The 19,117-nt window shown below is 48.1% G+C and overlaps 1 protein-coding gene across 5 annotated transcripts in view; it reads right to left on the bottom strand.

The window, feature by feature from the left end:
* Nucleotides 1-19,117, bottom strand: part of rims1a (regulating synaptic membrane exocytosis 1a) — a 1,446,068-nt gene that overhangs the window by 313,903 nt on the left and 1,113,048 nt on the right. For all 5 annotated transcript variants that reach the window (XM_072498344.1, XM_072498345.1, XM_072498346.1 and 2 more), the window contains exons 16-17: nt 18,653-18,806; nt 18,246-18,371 (exon numbers count right to left, since the gene is read on the bottom strand). In XM_072498344.1, coding sequence (XP_072354445.1) covers nt 18,246-18,371; nt 18,653-18,806 — 280 coding nt within the window. The remainder of the gene's footprint in view (nt 1-18,245; nt 18,372-18,652; nt 18,807-19,117) is intronic.

Here is a 19,117-nt window from a genome sequence, read left to right as displayed (position 1 = left end):
TAGGAGAGGAGCGCAGAGGTCTGGGAGCACATATAATTTAAAATTGGTGTACCCGGCACCCTGTATTGCTAGGGTTGCGGTAGTGCACCCTCGGATTTGCACCGAGTGCGACCCATAGGTGAGGGAGATGGTTTAGTGCGCTGGGAAAATTGGGAGCGAGCAACGTCTTACCATGTCCAGGTGAATGAAGCTCTCTGTGTTCCCGGAGTCGACAAGGCAAGGCGTCTCGTGCCCGTTTACCCGGACGGCCATCATGGAGCTCCGGAGGTGCTTGGGTGGCGACTGATCAAGGGTGACCGCGCTGAGTTGTGGGTAGCCGGCATGGTCGGAGGTGCTGGGGCGGTTCCGCGATGGCTGCCATTGTTGATTGTGCGCGTCGAGCGGCGTAGCGGATGGCGGCCCCCGTTGGTCGAATGTGGCAGGCGGTGAGGAAGATGGCATCCAAGATGGCGGCCCCCACGGATCGCACGTGGCCGGCCAGTGGGGGAGGATGGCCAAGATGGCGGCCCCCGTGAGTCGCATGTGCTGTGAGGGCTGGAAGATGGCTGCCCCCATGGATAGCACGAGGCTGATGACGTGTCTACACGGGGGGGAGTCGGCAGACACGCTGCCACACTGCGGGGTCTGAGGGCCTGTGAGTCTGAGGATCGGGCCTGTGAGTTAGAGTTCTTGGACCTGGCCAGGCAGACTTTGGCGAAATGTCCTTTTCTCCCGCAGCTGCTGCAGTTCACGTTGCGGGCCGGGCAGTGCTGCCGGGGGTGTTGGGACTGGCCGCAGAAATAGCAGGGTAGCCCCCAATGATGGGCAGGTGGCCGCGCGGCACAGGCCTTGGGTAGTCTTTGGTCAGGGGTCCACGAGGGAGTCGCGGGGTCAGCCGGGAACGCGTTAAGGCTCTGGAACGCTACTTCCAGAGAGGAGGCTAACTTTACAGTCTGATCCAGGTCCATGGTCCTCTTTTCGAGTAGGCACATCGTCGGGGGTAGTGACCCCCTTTCCCTAGCCTCATTAAAGTTTCTCGTCAGAAGTGGGGCCAGCAGGTCCATGTATTTCCTATAGAACTCCACCGGGAACCCATCCGTTCCCGGGGCCTTCCCTGCCTGCATGTTCCCAATTTCTTTTACCATCTCCTCCACCTCAATCTGCGCTCCCAGTCCTGTCATCTCCTGTTCCTCAACCTTCAGGAACTCCAGCTGGTCTAGGAAATGCATCATTCCCTCTTTCCCTTCCGGGGGTTGAGCCTTATATAGCCTCTCGTAAAATACCTTAAACATGCACCGTGTTGAAGTCCCCCCCCATTACCAACTTTCCCATCTCCAGGTCCAGGATGCGCCCCAACATACGCTTCATAAAGTTCACGTCATCCCAGTTCGGGGCATATACGTTCACCAGCACCACCGCCTCACCTTGCAATCTGCCACTCACCATCTCGTATCTACCCCCACTGTCCGCCACTATGGTCTTCGCTTCAAACAATACCCGTTTCCCCACCAGTATTGCCACCCCTCTAGTTTTCGCATCCAAGCCCCAGTGGAATACATGTTCACCCTCTCCGCTCCCCGTTCCATCTTTCCCTCCTCGCCTCTAACTCCTCCGATCTCTCTCGCCACCCCCCCCTCTTCCTAAGTTGTTGGGCCAGCAGCCGGCTCGCCTTCTCTCCATATTCATACTGCACTCACTGTGCCTTCCTCCATTGTGCCTCCGCCTTACCCGTGGTCAACAAGTCAAAGTCCGTGTGCAATCTCCGTCTTTCCCTGTATAGCCCTTCATCTGGAGCCTCCGCATATTGCCTATCCACCCTCAAAATCTCCCTCAACAATCTCTCCCTTTCTTTACCCTCTTGTTTCCCCTTATGGGCCCTTATGGAGATCAGCTCCCCTCTAACCACCGCCTTCAGCGCCTCCCAGACCACTCCCAACTGGACCTCTCCGTCATCATTAATCTCTAGGTACCTTTCAATACATCCCCTCACCCTTACACATACCCCCTCGTCCGCCAACAGTCCCTCTCAAATCTCCAGAGTGGGCGCTGTTCCTTTTCCTCTCCTACTTCCAGATCTACCCAATGTGGGGCATGATCTGAAATGGCAATAGCCGAATACTCCGTTCCTGCCACCTTCGGGATCAGCGGCCTTCCCAGGACAAAGAAGTCTATCCGGGAGTACACTTTGTGGACATGGGAGAAGAAGGAAAACTCTTTACTCCTTGGCCTAGTAAATCTCCAGGGATCCACTCCTCCCATCTGCTCCATAAAGCCCTTAAGCACCTTGGCCGCTGCCGGCCTCCTCCCGGTCCTAGATCTGGACCGGTCCAGCCCTGGGTCCAGCACCGTGTTGAAGTCCCCCCCCATTACCAACTTTCCCATTTCCAGGTCCAGGATGCGCCCCAACATACGCTTCATAAAGTTCACGTCATCCCAGTTCGGGGCATATACGTTCACCAGCACCACCGCCTCACCTTGCAATCTGCCACTCACCATCTCGTATCTACCCCCACTGTCCGCCACTATGGTCTTCGCTTCAAACAATACCCGTTTCCCCACCAGTATTGCCACCCCTCTAGTTTTCGCATCCAAGCCCCAGTGGAATACATGTCCCACCCATCCTTTTCTTAATCTGACCTGATCCACCAGTTTCAGGTGCGTCTCCTGAAGCATGAAGACTGCCTTTAGCTTCTTTAGGTGCGCAAGTACCCGTGCCCTCTTAATCGGCCCATTCAACCCTCTCACGTTCCACGTGATCAACCGGGTTTGGGGGGCTCTTTACCCCCCCCCCCCCCCCCCCCCCCCCCCCCCGTCGACTAGCCATCCCCTTTTTTGGGCCAGCTCCTCACCCGGTTTCCACGCACCCGCTTATCCCCCCGACGCCCCCCCCCCCCCCCCCCCGCTAGATCCCTCTCTAGCTTAGCTGCTCCCCCCATATTGCTTCCGGAAGTGTCAGCAAACTCTGGCTGACCTCGGCTTCCCCCGTTTATCCTTAGCCTCCCATCATGTGAGGCCCCCTCCTTCCTTTTCCCGGCACAATTTCCATAGCGCGGGAACAAAGCCTGCGCTTCCCTCTCGGCCCCGCCCCTGATGACGCAGCTCCCTTTCTCCTTCCCCCTCCCCGGCGCCCACATTTCTTTGTGTGTGTCCCCTTCGAGGGGAAAGAAAATTTTCCCCCATCTGATTCACAGTCCCTTGCCACCACCTCTCTACTTCATTTCAAACACTCTTTCTCCAATCTAGTCCAACTTCTCCTCTTCAATAAATGTCCACGCCTCTTCTGCCGTCTCGAAGTAGTGGTGTTTACCCTGGCGTGTAACCCACAGTCTTGCCAGCTGCAACATTCCGAACTTCACTTTCCTCTTGTGGAGCACCGCCTTGGCCCGATTGAAACTCGCCCTCCTTCTCACCACCTCCGCACTCCAACCCTGATACACGCGGATCACAGCGTTCTCCCACCTGCTGCTCCGTGTCTTTTTCGCCCATCTCAGGACCATCTCTCTGTCCTTGTAGCGGTGGAACCTCACCACTATTGCTCTTGCCTTTGGTCTTCTCACGAGGACTTGATACGCTCCCTCCACTTCCAGGGGGCCCGTCGGGGCCTCAGCTCCCATTAAGGTATGGAGCATCGTGCTCACATACGCCCCAACGTCCGCTCCCTCTGCCCCTTCGGGAAGACCCAAGATTCTTAAGTTCTTCCTCCTCGACCTATTTTCCAGGGCTTCCAGTCTCTCCATACACCTCTTATGCAGTGCCTCGTGCGTCTCCATCTTCACCACCAAGCCCTGTATCTCATCCTCATTTTCGGCAGCTTTTGCCTTCACTCCACGGAGCTCCATCTCTTGGGTCATCTGCGCCTCCTTTAACCCCTCAATTGCCTGCAGCATCGGCGCCAGCACCTCCTTCTTGAGCTCCTCCACACATCGCCGGAGGAACTCCTGCTGTTCCAGGCCCCATACCAACTGGCCTCCCTCCGCCGCCATCTTGCTTCTCACTTCCCTTCTTTGCCGCTGCTCCAGAGGATCCTCCGCAATCTGGCCACTATTATCTCTTCTGTCCATTCACATCCGGGGGGACTCCCTTCTATGTCGCCTCACAGTGGGTTTAGCCTTCGAAAATTGCCGTTGGGGCTCCCGATAAGAGCCCAAATGTCCGTTAAAACGGGAGGTGCCGAAACGTACGACTTAGCTGGTCATCGCCGCACCCGGAAGTCCGGAATGTCTCTTAACCCATTACTTAACACCACACATAGATTCTCTCCCCTGTCCTTCAGTGGGCCAACCCTTTCCCTAGCTACCCTCTTGCTTTTTATGTATGTGTAAAAAGCTTTGGGATTTTCCTTAACCCCATTTTCCAATTACTTTTCGTGACCCCTTTTAGCCATCCTGACTCCGTGCTTAAGTTCTTTCCTACTTTCCTTATATTCTACACAGGCTTAATCTGTTCCCAACCTTCTAGCCCTGACAAATGCCTCCTTTTTCTTTTTGACGAAGCCTACATTATCTCTCGTTATCCAAGGTTCCTGATATTTGCCATATTTATCCTTCTTCCTCACAGGAACATGCTGGTCCTGAATTCCTTTCAACTGACATTTGAAAGCCTCCCACATGTCAGATGTTGATTTGCCCTCAAACATCCACCCCCAATCTAGATTCTTCAGTTCCTGCCTAATATTGTTGTAATTAGCCTTCCCACAATTTAGCACATTCACCCTAGGACCACTCTTATCCTTGTCCACCAGCACTTTAAAACTTACTGAATTGTGGTCACTGTTCCCGGAATGCTCCCCGACTGAAACTTCTACCACCTGGCCGGGCTCATTCCCCAATACCATGTCCAGAATGAACAAAGTTGCAACCAGATCATCTTTTTGTTACTGCGCAGTTTCTCTCAACTTTGTCAACCATACTTCTCACACCAAATTCACTGTCAGCAGCACACATCTCATTCAATGTATGTCCTGACAACCCCATTTTCCATACATAGTTGTCCATGTAATATAACACCTTAGTGATCGCCTTTGAATCTCAGCACACATTCTCAAATTAACACATTCCTAAATGCATACCAATGGTACCCATGATGCACGTGCTTGATTGCCACCCTCACTGAATGCACTATCCATTAGATTACACTTGTCTTACTGCCACTTGTTAGTCTACTGTGTCCTCTTTCAGAAGAGAGCAGACTGTTAGGGAGTGGACGAGGACAGAAGCTGGGCACCTGCTAATTGTGGAGCTTTATTTTATAGCGATTACCTGCCTTTGGAGTGAAGTGAGATTTCAATCTCCCACATGTGAATCAGAGATGGTGAGATTGATAGTGCATTGCAGCAGGGTGACAGCATTAATCTCTCAGATGCACATCTGACACAAAGCCATCTTCAGTTGCCTTCAGCACTTTTTCAGATATGATCACTTTAACCATGAGTATTTCAACATTTGTAAAGTCTAAACCGTATCCTTTATCTCTCTCCTCCAGTGTCATTGTGAAAATATATCAAATCCCTACCCAGGGGAGCTCATTCCTGCTGAGCTATTACAGGAGACAGCATTGAAGACAGGAATGCAGATATGAGCTTCACTGCATTCTCCTAGAACGGGGCATCACGGTGGGACAGTGGTTAGCACTGCTGTATCACAGCACCAGGGACCCAAGTTCGATTCCAACCTTGGGTCACTGTCTTTGTGGAGTTTGTACGTTCTCCCTGTGTCTGCGTGGGTTTCCTCCGGGTGCTCTGGTTTCCTCCCACAGTCCAAAGTTGTGCAGGTTAGCTGGATTGGCCATGCTAAATTGCCCCTTAGTGTCCAAAAAGATTAGGTGGGGTTACTGGGTTACAGGGAAAGGGTGGGGGCATAGGCATAGGTAGGCGGCTCTTTCAGAGTGCCGGTGCAGACTCGATGGGCGGAACGGCCTCCTTCTGCACTGTAGTGATTCTATTCTATGATTCTAAAGCGAGGCGGGTGTCACAAGGTGAATGGCAAGATACGAGAACAGAGAATGGTAAAAGGGGCAACTGTCTTCATCAGAGGGTGCCAAGCTCTGCTCAGCTGTCCAGAGATGCTGAACCCAAAGGGAGCATCCATTAAAAGGAGGTTGCTGGAGGCACAGAAACAACTGTGCAAGGAACAAAAGAAAGTTAAACTAGAAAATACAGATCTATTAGTTTATCATCAGTTGTGAGTAAGTTACATGAATCTATTATTATATTGAAACATAGAAAATAGGAGCAGAGGAGGCCATTCGGCCCATCAAGCCTGCTCCGGCATCCATTATGATCATGGCTGATCTTGCGACTTAATAGCTTAATCCTGTATTCCCCCCATATCCTTTGATTCCCTTTGCCCTCAGTGTGATATCGAACTGCTTCTTGAAAACATACAATGTTTTCGCCTCAACCACCTCCTTAGTAACAATTTCTACAAGCCGACCATTCTCAGGATGAAGAAATTTCTCCTCACTTCTGTCCTAAATGGTCTACCCCATGTCCTCAGACTGTTATTGGGACAGAATGATTAAGCATTTGAATAAATGTGAGCTAATCACAGAATACAGCGCAGAAGAGACTTTTCAGCCCATCGCGTCTGCACCAACACATGAAAAACACCTGACCTGCCTACCTCATTCCCATTTGCTAGCACTTGGCCCATAGCCTTGAATGTTATGAATGCCAAGAGAAGTTCATCCAGATACCTTTTAAAGAATGCTAGGTAACCCACCTCTATCACCCTCCCAGACCGTCACCACCCTCTGGGCAAAAAGGTTTTTCCTCAAATCCCCCCTAAACCTCCTGCTCCTCACCTTGAACTTGTGTCCCCTCGTAAGTGACCCTTCAACTCCATGCCCCTCATAATCTTGACCACCTCGATCAGATCCCCCCATAGTCTTCTCTGATCTAGCAGAGAGAATAAATGTGGAATCGTAAAGGGTCATTTCTGCTAAACAGACATTGTTGAATCGTCTGAAGAGGTAACTGATGTGTTAGATAAGAGAATGTCTGAGAATACAAACACGTGAATGGGGCGAGAAGGTCACTTGGTCCCTCGAGCCTGCTCCGCTATGCAATATGATTGTGGTTGATCTGATTTAACCATAACTCCACATTCCTGCTCAATCTGATAGCATTTCAGCCCCTTGTTTATCAAGAATCTATCTAATTCTGCCTTAAAGATATTCAAAAACTCATCTCCTTCCTAATGTTTGGATCTCTATAAAGGAGCACTCGCAATCTAACAGAACCCCCTCTGTTCCACAACTCACGCCAAGTAGATTCAATCCTAAAACCATCCCGTAATTAGAACGGGATCACCTTTCATTAATACAGCCGCATCCCCTCCTCCAGTTCCTTACTTATCTTTATCATTCCTGACTACTTGATAACCATGTCTCTGTTGATGTAACCACTTTATAAATGCGGCATGGTGGCAAAGTGGTTAGTACAGCACCAAGGGCCCGGGTTCGATTCCAACCTTGGGTGACTGTTTGTTTATGCGGAGTATGCACGCTCTCCCGCTGCCTGTGTGGGTTAGACTGATATGACCATGCTGAATTTCCCCTCAGTGTCCAAAGGTTAGGTGGGGTTATGGGGATTAGGTGGGGTAGTGGGTCTGCGTGGGGTACTCTTTCGGAGAGTTTGTGTCAACTCGATGGGCCGAATGGCCCCCTGCTGTACTGTCGGGATCTCAAAAACAGCTTCTTCCCCGCTGTTACCAGACTCCTAAATTGCCCTCTTGTGGACTGACCTCATTAACACTACACCCTGTATGCTTCATCCGATGTAGTTACACTGTGTACCTTGTGTTGCCCTCTTATGTATTTTCATTTATTTCCTTTTCTTCCCATGTACTTAATGATCTGTTGAGCTGCTCGCAGAAAAATACTTTTCACTGTACCTCGGTACACTTGACAATAAACAAATCCATCCCTCCAAGATTCTGTGAAATGATCTGTGCCTGCAATTCACCAACCTATTAAATGACACGAGGTACATACAATTTAATAGTTTCTCCATTATTTTTCCCATTTTCCTCAAGACTGGTCACAGGTATTCCGGATTTCACTGCTACGTTTTTCAATTTTCTGGCGCTCTTTCACCTGCAAATTAGTTGAAAAGCTCCCAGCGAATCGTTCAGTGAGAACATCGCTCCCGACTGGCTTCAGGTGGAACTTGTCCAGCTTGGAAATATGTCCCTTTGCTAGACCCAGGCCCAATGGCCCGAAGCACCTAAAGCTTCCAGCCTGTACCATGAAATCTTCCCGTTTCTGTAATCACATGCACATGAGACTGGGATTGAGCCTGGGATAATTACATTTGACGTCCTGTTTTTTCAATTTTTATTAATACCATCTGGAACTATGTCCAGTATCTACTGGTGAGGGAGAGAGCTCACAGTGTATGGAACTGGACTCCGTATTCACTGGAGAGTGAAAGATTACAGAGTGGAACTGGACTCAGTATTCAGTGGAGAGTGAGAGAGATAATGCAGTGTGCGGAACTGGACTCAGTATTCACGGGAGAGGGAGATTACAGTGTGTGGAACTGGGCTCAGTATTCACTGGAGAGGGAGATTACAGTGTGTGGAACTGGACTCAGTATTCATAGGAGAAAGAGAGATTACAGTGTGCGCAACTGGACTCAGTATTCACTGGAGAGAGCAATATTACAGTATGTGGAACTGGACTCAGTATTCACTGGAGAGGGAGATTAGAGTGTCTGGAACGGGACTCATTATTCATACGAGAGAGAGAGATTACAGTGTGTGGAACTGGAGGCAGTGTTCACTGGAGAGGGAGAGATTAGAGCGTGCGCAACTGGACTCAGTATTCATAGGACAGAGAGAGATTACAGTGTGTGGAACTGGACTCAGTATTCATTGAAGAGGGAGATGACAGAATGTGGAACTGGACTCAGTATTCACTGGAGAGAGAGAGAGATTACAGTGTGTGGACCTAGGCTCAGTATTCACTGGAGAGAGAGAGAGAGATTATAGTGTGTGGAACTGGACTCAGTATTCACTGGAGAGAGAGAGAGAAATTACAGTGTGTGGAACTGGACTCAGTATTCACTGGAGAGGGGGAAGAGTGATCACAGTGTGTGGCACTGGATTCAGTATTCACTGCAGAGAGAGAGATTACAGTGTGTGGGACTGGATGCAGTATTCACTGGACAGGGAGGTTGCAGTGTGTGTAAATGGACTCAATATTCACTGGAGAGACAAAAGATCACAGTGTGTGGAACTGGACTCAGTACTCACTGGAGAGGGGGAGATTACAGTGTGGAACTGGACTCAGTATTCACTGGAGAGAGAGATTACAGTGTGTGGAACTGGACTCAGTATTCACTGGAGAGAGAGAGACTACAGTGTGTGGAACTGGATTCAGTATTCACTGGAGAGGGAGAGTGATTACAGTGTGGAACTGGACTCAGTATTCACTGGAGAGAGAGAGAGAGCTTACAGTGTGTGGAATTGGACTGAGTATTTAGTTGAGAGGGAAATCACAGTGTGGAACAGGACTCTGAAGTCACAGGAGAGAGAGATATCACGGTGTGTGGAACTGGACTCAGTATTCACTGGAGAGGGAGAGAGATTACAGGGTGTTGAACTGGGCTTAGTATTCACTGGAGAGAGAGAGACTACAGTGTGTGGAACTGGATTCAGTATTCACTGCAGAGAGAGAGAGATTACAGCGTGTGGAACTGGACGCAGTATTCACTGGAGAGGGAGATTACAGTGTGTGCAACTGGACTCAGTATTCACTGGAGAGACAAAAGATCACAGTGTGTTGAACTGGGCTTAGTATTCACTGGAGAGAGAGAGACTACAGTGTGTGGAACTGGATTCAGTATTCACTGGAGAGGGAGAGAGATGACAGTGTGTTGAACTGGGCTTAGTATTCACTGGAGAGAGAGAGACTACAGTGTGTGGAACTGGATTCAGTATTCACTGCAGAGAGAGAGATTACTGTGTGTCGAACTGGACTCAGTATTAACTGGAGTGAGAGAGAGCTTACAGTGTGTGGAACTGGACTCAGTATTCACTGGAGAGGGAGAGAGGTTACAGTGTGTGGAACTGGACTCAGTACTCACTGGAGAGGGAGAGATTACACTGTTTGGAACTGGACTCAATACTCACTGGAGAGGGAGAGAGAGATCACAGTGCGCTAAACTGGATTCAGTACTCACTGGAGAGAGAGAGAGAGAGAGAAAGAGAGAGAGAATACAGTGTGTGGACCTAGGCTCAGTATTCACTGGAGAGAGAGAGAGAGATTACAGTGTGTGGAACTGGACTCAGTATTCACTGGAGAGGGGGAGAGTGATCACAGTGTGTGGAACTGGACTCAGTACTCACTGGAGAGGGATAGATTACAGTGTGTGGAACTGGACTCAGTATTCACTGGAGAGAGATTACTGTGTGTCAAACTGGACTCAGTATTCACTGGAGAGGGAGAGATTACAGTGTGTGGAACTGGAATCAGTACTCACTGGAGAGGGAGAGATTACATTGTGTGGAACAGGACTCAGTATTCACTGGAGAGGGATTCCAATGTGGAACTGGACTCAGTATTCACTAGAGAGAGAGAGAGATTACAGTGTGTGTAACTGGACTCAGTATTCACTGGAGAGACAAAAGATCACAGTGTGTTGAACTGGGCTTAGTATTCACTGGAGAGAGAGAGACTACAGTGTGTGGAACTGGATTCAGTATTCACTGGAGAGGGAGAGAGATGACAGTGTGTTGAACTGGCCTTAGTATTCACTGGAGAGAGAGAGATACAGTGTGTGGAACTGGATTCAGTATTCACAGGAGAAGGAGAGAGATGACAGTGTGTTGAACTGGCCTTAGTATTCACTGGAGAGAGAGAGATTACAGTGTGTAGAACTGGACTCAGTATTCACTGGAGAGGGAGAGAGATTACAGTGTGTGGAACTGGACTCAGTACTCACTGGAGAGGGAGAGATTACACTGTTTGGAACTGGACTCAATACTCACTGGAGAGGGAGAGAGAGATCACAGCGCGCTAAACTGGATTCAGTACTCACTGGAGAGAGAGAGAGAGAATACAGTGTGTGGACCTAGGCTCAGTATTCACTGGAGAGAGAGAGAGAGATTACAGTGTGTGGAACTGGACTCAGTATTCACTGGAGAGGGGGAGATTACAGTGTGTGGAACTGGACTCAGTATTCACTGGAGAGAGATTACTGTGTGTCAAACTGGACTCAGTATTCACTGGAGAGGGAGAGATTACAGTGTGTGGAACTGGAATCAGTACTCACTGGAGAGGGAGAGATTACATTGTGTGGAACTGGACTCAGTATTCACTGGAGAGGGATTCCAATGTGGAACTGGACTCTGTAATCTCTCTCTCCCTCTAGTGAATACTGAGTCCAGTTCCACACACTGTAATCTCTCCCTCTCCAGTGAGCACTGAGTCCAGTTCCACACACTGTGATCACTCTCCCCCTCTCCAGTGAATACTGAGTCCAGTTCGACACACAGTAATCTCTCTCTGCAATGAATACTGAATCCAGTTCCACACACTGTAGTCTCTCTCTCTCTCCAGTGAATACTAAGCCCAGTTCAACACACTGTCATCTCTCTCCCTCTCCAGTGAATACTGAATCCAGTTCCACAGACTGTAATCTCTCTCCCTCTCCAGTGAATACTGAATCCAGTTCCACACACTGTAATCTCTCTCTCCCTCTAGTGAATACTGTGTGTGGAACTGGATTCAGTATTCACTGGAGAGGGAGAGAGATTACAGTCTGTGGAACTGGATTCAGTATTCACTGGAGAGGGAGAGAGATGACAGTGTGTTGAACTGGGCTTAGTATTCACTGGAGAGAGAGAGAGAGACTACAGTGTGTGGAACTGGATTCAGTATTCATTGCAGAGAGAGATTACTGTGTGTCGAACAGGACTCAGTATTCACTGGAGAGGGGGAGAGTGATCACAGTGTGTGGAACTGGACTCAGTGCTCACTGGAGAGGGAGAGATTACAGTGTGTGGAACTGGACTCAGTATTCACTGGAGAGAGATTACTGTGTGTCAAACTGGACTCAGTATTCACTGGAGAGGGAGAGATTACAGTGTGCGCAACTGGACTCAGTATTCACTGGAAAGAGAAAAATTACAGTGTGTGGAACTGGACTCAGTATTCACTGGAGAGAGAGATTAGAGTGTCTGGAACTGGACTCAGTATTCATACGAGAGAGAGAGATTCCAGTGTGTGGAACAGGAGGCAGTATTCACTGGAGAGGGAGAGATTAGAGTGTGTGGAACTGGAATCAGTATTCACTGGAGAGAGAGATTACAGTATGTGGAACTGGACTCAGCATTCACTGGTGAGACACATTACAGTGTGTGGAACAGGACTCAGTATTCACTGGAGAGAGACATTACAGTGTGTGGAACTGGACTCAGTATTCACTGGAGAGAGACATTACAGTGTGTGGAACTGGACTCAGTATTCACTGGAGAGAGAGATAATGCAGTGTGTGGAACTGGACTCAGTATTCACTGGAGAGAGTGAGAGAGATTACAGTGTGTGGAACTGGATTCAGTATTCACAGGAGAAGGAGAGAGATGACAGTGTGTTGAACTGGCCTTAGTATTCACTGGAGAGAGAGAGATTACAGTGTGTGGAACTGGACTCAGTATTCACTGGAGAGGGAGAGCGATTACAGTGTGTGGAACTGGACTCAGTACTCACTGGAGAGGGAGAGATTACACTGTTTGGAACTGGACTCAATACTCACTGGAGAGGGAGAGAGAGATCACAGCGCGCTAAACTGGATTCAGTACTCACTGGAGAGAGAGAGAGAGAATACAGTGTGTGGACCTAGGCTCAGTATTCACTGGAGAGAGAGAGAGAGATTACAGTGTGTGGAACTGGACTCAGTATTCACTGGAGAGGGGGAGATTACAGTGTGTGGAACTGGACTCAGTATTCACTGGAGAGAGATTACTGTGTGTCAAACTGGACTCAGTATTCACTGGAGAGGGAGAGATTACAGTGTGTGGAACTGGAATCAGTACTCACTGGAGAGGGAGAGATTACATTGTGTGGAACTGGACTCAGTATTCACTGGAGAGGGATTCCAATGTGGAACTGGACTCAGTATTCACTAGAGGGAGAGAGAGATTACAGTGTGTGGAACTGGATTCAGTATTCACTGGAGAGGGAGAGAGATTACAGTCTGTGGAACTGGATTCAGTATTCACTGGAGAGGGAGAGAGATGACAGTGTGTTGAACTGGGCTTAGTATTCACTGGAGAGAGAGAGAGACTACAGTGTGTGGAACTGGATTCAGTATTCATTGCAGAGAGAGATTACTGTGTGTCGAACTGGACTCAGTATTCACTGGAGAGGGGGAGAGTGATCACAGTGTGTGGAACTGGACTCAGTGCTCACTGGAGAGGGAGAGATTACAGTGTGTGGAACTGGACTCAGTATTCACTGGAGAGAGATTACTGTGTGTCAAACTGGACTCAGTATTCACTGGAGAGGGAGAGATTACAGTGCGCGCAACTGGACTCAGTATTCACTGGAAAGAGAAAAATTACAGTGTGTGGAACTGGACTCAGTATTCACTGGAGAGAGAGATTAGAGTGTCTGGAACTGGACTCAGTATTCATACGAGAGAGAGAGATTCCAGTGTGTGGAACAGGAGGCAGTATTCACTGGAGAGGGAGAGATTAGAGTGTGTGGAACTGGAATCAGTATTCACTGGAGATAGAGATTACAGTATGTGGAACTGGACTCAACATTCACTGGTGAGACACATTACAGTGTGTGGAACTGGACTCAGTATTCACTGGAGAGAGACATTAGAGTGTGTGGAACTGGACTCAGTATTCACTGGAGAGAGACATTACAGTGTGTGGAACTGGACTCAGTATTCACTGGAGAGAGAGATAATGCAGTGTGTGGAACTGGACTCAGTATTCACTGGAGAGAGTGAGAGAGATTACAGTGTGTGGACGTTGACTCAGTATTCATTGGAGAGAGAGATTACAATGTGCGGAACTGGACTCAGTATTCACTGGAGAGAGATCTTACAGTGTATGGAACTGGACTCAGTATTCGCTGGAGAGGGAGAGACAGATTACAATGTTTGGAAGTGGACTCAGTATTCACTGGAGAGGGAGATTAGTGTGTGTGGAACTGGACTCAGTATTCATACGAGAGAGAGAGATTCCAGTGTGTGGAACTGGACACAGTATTCACTGGAGAGGGAGAGATTACAGTGTGTGGAACTGGGCTCAGTATTCATAGGAGAGAGAGATTACAGTGTGTTGAACGGGACTCAGTATTCACTGGAGAGGGAGATTACAGTGTGTGGAACTGGACTCAGTATTCACTGCAGAGGGAGAGAGAGATTACAGTGTGTGGAACTGGACTCAGTATTCACTGGAGAGAGAGATTACAGTGTGTGGAACTGGACTGAGTAGTCACTGGAGAGATAGATCACAGTGTGCGGAACTGGACACGGTATTCACTGGAGAGAGAGATTACAGTGTGTGGAACTGGACTCAGCATTCACTGGAGAGCGAGATTACACTGGAGAGCGAGATTATAGTGCATGGAGCTGGGCGCAGTATTCACTGGAGAGGGAGAGAGATCACAGTGTGTGGAACTGGACTCAGTATTCACTGGTGGGAGAGATTAGAGTGTGTGGAACTGGACTCAGTATTCACTGGAGAGAGAGAGATTACAGTGTGTGGAACTGGAAACAGTATTCACTGGAGAGGGAGAGATTACAGTGTGTGGAACTGGGCTCAGTATTCATAGGAGAGAGAGATTACAGTGTGTGGAACTGGATTCAGTATTCATTGCAGAGAGAGATTACTGTGTGTCGAACTGGACTCAGTATTCACTGGAGAGGGGGAGAGTGATCACAGTGTGTGGAACTGGACTCAGTGCTCACTGGAGAGGGAGAGATCACAGTGTGTGGAACTGGACTCAGTATTCACTGGTGGGAGAGATTAGAGTGTGTGGAACTGGACTCAGTATTCACTGGAGAGAGAGAGATTACAGTGTGTGGAACTGGAAACAGTATTCACTGGAGAGGGAGATTACAGTGTGTGGAACTGGACTCAGTATTCACTGGAGAGGGAGATTACAGTGTGTGGAACTGGACTCAGTATTCACTGCAGAGGGAGAGAGAGATTACAGTGTGTGGAACTGGACTCAGTATTCACTGGAGAGAGAGATTACAGTGTGTGGAACTGGACTGAGTAGTCACTGGAGAGATAGATCACAGTGTGCGGAACTGGACACGGTATTCACTGGAGAGAGAGATTACAGTGTGTGGAACTGGACTCAGCATTCACTGGAGAGCGAGATTACACTGGAGAGCGAGATTATAGTGCATGGAGCCGGACGCAGTATTCACTGGAAAGGGAGAGAGATCACAGTGTGTGGAACTGGACTCAGTACTCACTGGAGAGGGAGAGAGATCACAGTGTGTGGAACTGGACTCAGTATTCACTGGTGGGAGAGATTAGAGTGTGTGGAACTGGACTCAGTATTCACTGGAGAGAGAGAGATTACAGTGTATGGAACTAGACTCAGTATTCACTGGAGAGGGAGAGAGAGATTACAGTGTGTGGACGTAGACTCGGTATTCATTGGAGAGAGAGATTACAGTGTGCGGAACTGGACTCGGTATTCACTGGAGAGAGAGATTACCGTGTATGGAACTAGACTCAGTATTCACTGGAGAGGGAGAGAGATTACAGTGTGTGGACGTAGACTCGGTATTCATTGGAGAGAGAGATGACAGTGTGCGGAACTGGACTCGGTATTCATTGGAGAGAGAGATTACAGTGTATGGAATTGGACTCAGTATTCTCTGGAGAGGGAGAGAAGATTGCAGTTTGTGGAAGTGGACTCAGTATTCACTGGACAGGGAGATTAGACTGTGTGGAACTGGACTCAGTATTCATACGAGAGAGAGAGATTAAAGTGTGTGGAACTGGACTCAGTATTCACTGAAGAGGGAGATTACGCTGTGTGGAACTGGCCTCAGTATTCACTGGAGAGAGAGATTACAGTGTGTCGAACTGGACTCAGTATTCACTGGAGAGGGAGAGACAGATTACAGTTTGTGGAAGTGGACTCAGTATTCACTGGAGAGGGAGATTAGAGTGTGTGGAACTGGACTCAGTATTCATACGAGAGAGAGCGATTACAGTGTGTGGAACTGGACTCAGTATTCACTGAAGAGGGAGATTACAGTGTGTGGAACTGGGCTCAGTATTCACTGGCGAGAGAGATTACAGTGTGTGGAAGTGGACTCAGTATTCACTGGAGAGAGAGATTACAGTGTGTGGAACTGGACTCAGTATTCACTGGAGAGGGAGAGATCACGTGGGAATGGAATCTTTCCTCAGCTTTCCGTTCCATCGTGCTAGACTTTTCCAGTCTGCATGTTAATAACATTTAACTGACTCAGGTGCTGTACCTCATTCTCCTCACAAAGTGTGAAGTCAAAAGGAATTTGGCATATTTGTAAATAATCAAAGCAATTGTCTATCTCCTGAGCCAATGAAAATGAAGTTTGAGAAAGGAACCGGGATAATGGATAAGAATAATATCTGGTGAGTTGGAGTCAACTTCGATCTATGAAGAGAAAGAGAGAGGGAGAGCAAGATTGGATTAAGGGTGAAAGGAAAAGGACAGAAATGTTGGAAAATATATTTTTTAATGCCTTTGGGAGCAATGGCTAACTGCAGGAGCGTGATTGCACAGTTCAATTTGGCCCTAATGATATTAGAAAACGATCCTAATTCTCTGGGGCATCTTTAATTTGTATTTTTTATTTCTTTTTCACCTCATTTCAGAGGCTGACAAATTTTGAGTTCAGTGCTCAAACAACAGACTCAACTGTCCAGCTTTTATTTATTTTTTAATAAATTTAGTGTACCCAATTCATTTTTTCCAATTAAGGGGCAATTTAGTGTGGCCAATCCACCTAACCTGCACATCTTTGGGTTGTGGGGGTGAAACCCACACAGACACGGGGAGAATGTGCAAACTCCACACGGACAGTGACCCAGGGCCGGGATACGAACCCGGGTCCTCAGCACCGTAGGCAGCAATGCTAACCACTGTGCCACGTGCTGCCCCCTGTCCAGTTTTTATGATGGCTCACATCGCCCGACCTATTTCTTACCCACTACAAATTGCTGTGCTTTGTCATGCACTCATAGACCTGCATTACACAGTGTGTCAGGTTCCCTTCTGCCTCAACAAAAGAGTTCAGGACGAGCTCTCCAGTCCCATTCCCTCAGACCCACCTCCTCCCCATGGCTTTGCCGCATTGCCCTGTTGCAACTTAACAGCTGTTAATTCATTTCAGTCGAAATCTCCACCCTCACCGGGGCAGGTATTCCGGCCTCTGAGAGCTGCCAGCCAATCAATGTTCTGGCAGCCTCTGCTCCCAGCAGTGCCACTGGGAGTGGTGGACATCCTTGGGGTGGCGAGGAGCCCCGAGGTAAGTTAAAGGTGACTAGGAGATGGGCTTCAGCAGGGTCACGTAAGAAGATCCAGGTTGGGGCTGAGACAGACTGGTCACTCGAGCGAGGAACCAAGAATGGAGGGAAGACCTTGGAGCCCAATGGACCATATTAAGGAGATTCTTCTATCCCTGCCTGCCACCAACTGCTGCAGTGACAGCTGGATGCTTGGCGTGGGCATCTCCCACCATTGGTTTAATTCCAGCAACAACAGGACCTGGTTCTCAAGTAACGACTAATTTAAACGCCTCAATTGGCCCACATGTGGGCAAAGCCTCCTGACGCCTCCCCCGACACTGATAACGTCAATGGCACGGTGCCCAAATGTTATGGGTCCTACTGCCTGCCAACCCATACTCAGGCTCCTGTGAAATAGAGCCCATTATGGCATGTGCATTCAGCTCACTGTTACTTTACTGGCAAGTTCTTAATTGTGTGTTGAATCTTGATTTAACAGGGGGAGAATTGGAAAATTCATGAAATGTCGTATTGGATCCGACAACAGTCTGAGACCAAAGTACCGAGTTAAAATGACCATGAGAGAATTGAACTACTAAATTATTCATGAACATTACGACTTAACCATTTAAAAAAATATTTTTGCAGCTGCGGAAGTTTAGATCAGTGGGATTATTTTCAAACACCAAAAAGAAAATTACACCAACAATTTTGCAATTTAAAGTTCGTGTCAAGAAAGGAAACTGACACATCATGAATATGGAATAATTTTGCTGTACACTGTACCTCTCTCTTTCATATGTGTAATAACTGTCTATGTCCCTCGGCCTGCGTTCGACTGGACTGCGTGGCACATCTTGGTAGCGGGTGGGAGAACGGGATCGCCGACTTTGATGGATTTCATCCAAACTCCTGTGAGTGAAGAAGATTGGCAAAACTATATTAGCTGAAAATGATTCATCTCGATGGAAAACTGTTGAATACAAGAAAATTGTAAAGCACTAAATGCAATATTGATGAACACAGTTTGCCATTTTCCCCAAAGTTCCTGTCATTCCATGCAAGAAATTCCTTGTTTTCAATCAAAACAAATCATCTAGCTGACAAACACAAGAAGTGCAGGTAAAACATTAACCACTTTCTGCCCAACATTTAATAAACTAAAACAAGCATTGTGAAGAATGCAAACACACCTCTGTAGTGGGACATTGGGTAAACGTGACCGGGTCCTGCCCTGGTCGTCACCACGGTGAGGAGAGACAGAACGAGAACGATGGTGTGGGCTTCTCTGCTGATCTGGAACAGTTAGTGTGCTTGATCTACTTTCTCTACTGCTAGCCCTATAATCTGTTGGTTAAGATGCCAAAAATAAAAATACAATGGAAGTATTAATGTTTGCTTGCAAGAACATTCGTCAATAATAGCACTGTTGCAACTAGAAAGCCAAACTTTAATGAAACAAGAACTTAAAAGTGTGATTCCATTCAACTTCCCTTTTTGGTCATCACTTTTATGTCTTTTAAGTATGAGGCACTCCTTGAAATGCATGCAAACCATGAGCATTAAAACAGCCTGTAACCAAAATAAAGTGTTCCGGACTGTTGTATGATGTACGTTTAATATACTATTATACCGGCATTCGCTTCACACGTGGACAA

The sequence above is a fragment of the Scyliorhinus torazame genome, chromosome 4 (assembly GCF_047496885.1).
Source record: "Scyliorhinus torazame isolate Kashiwa2021f chromosome 4, sScyTor2.1, whole genome shotgun sequence".
NCBI classification, from domain to species: domain Eukaryota; kingdom Metazoa; phylum Chordata; class Chondrichthyes; order Carcharhiniformes; family Scyliorhinidae; genus Scyliorhinus; species Scyliorhinus torazame.
The sequence above is the reverse complement of the archived record's forward strand: the minus strand, read 5'-3'. Positions and strand labels throughout refer to the sequence as shown.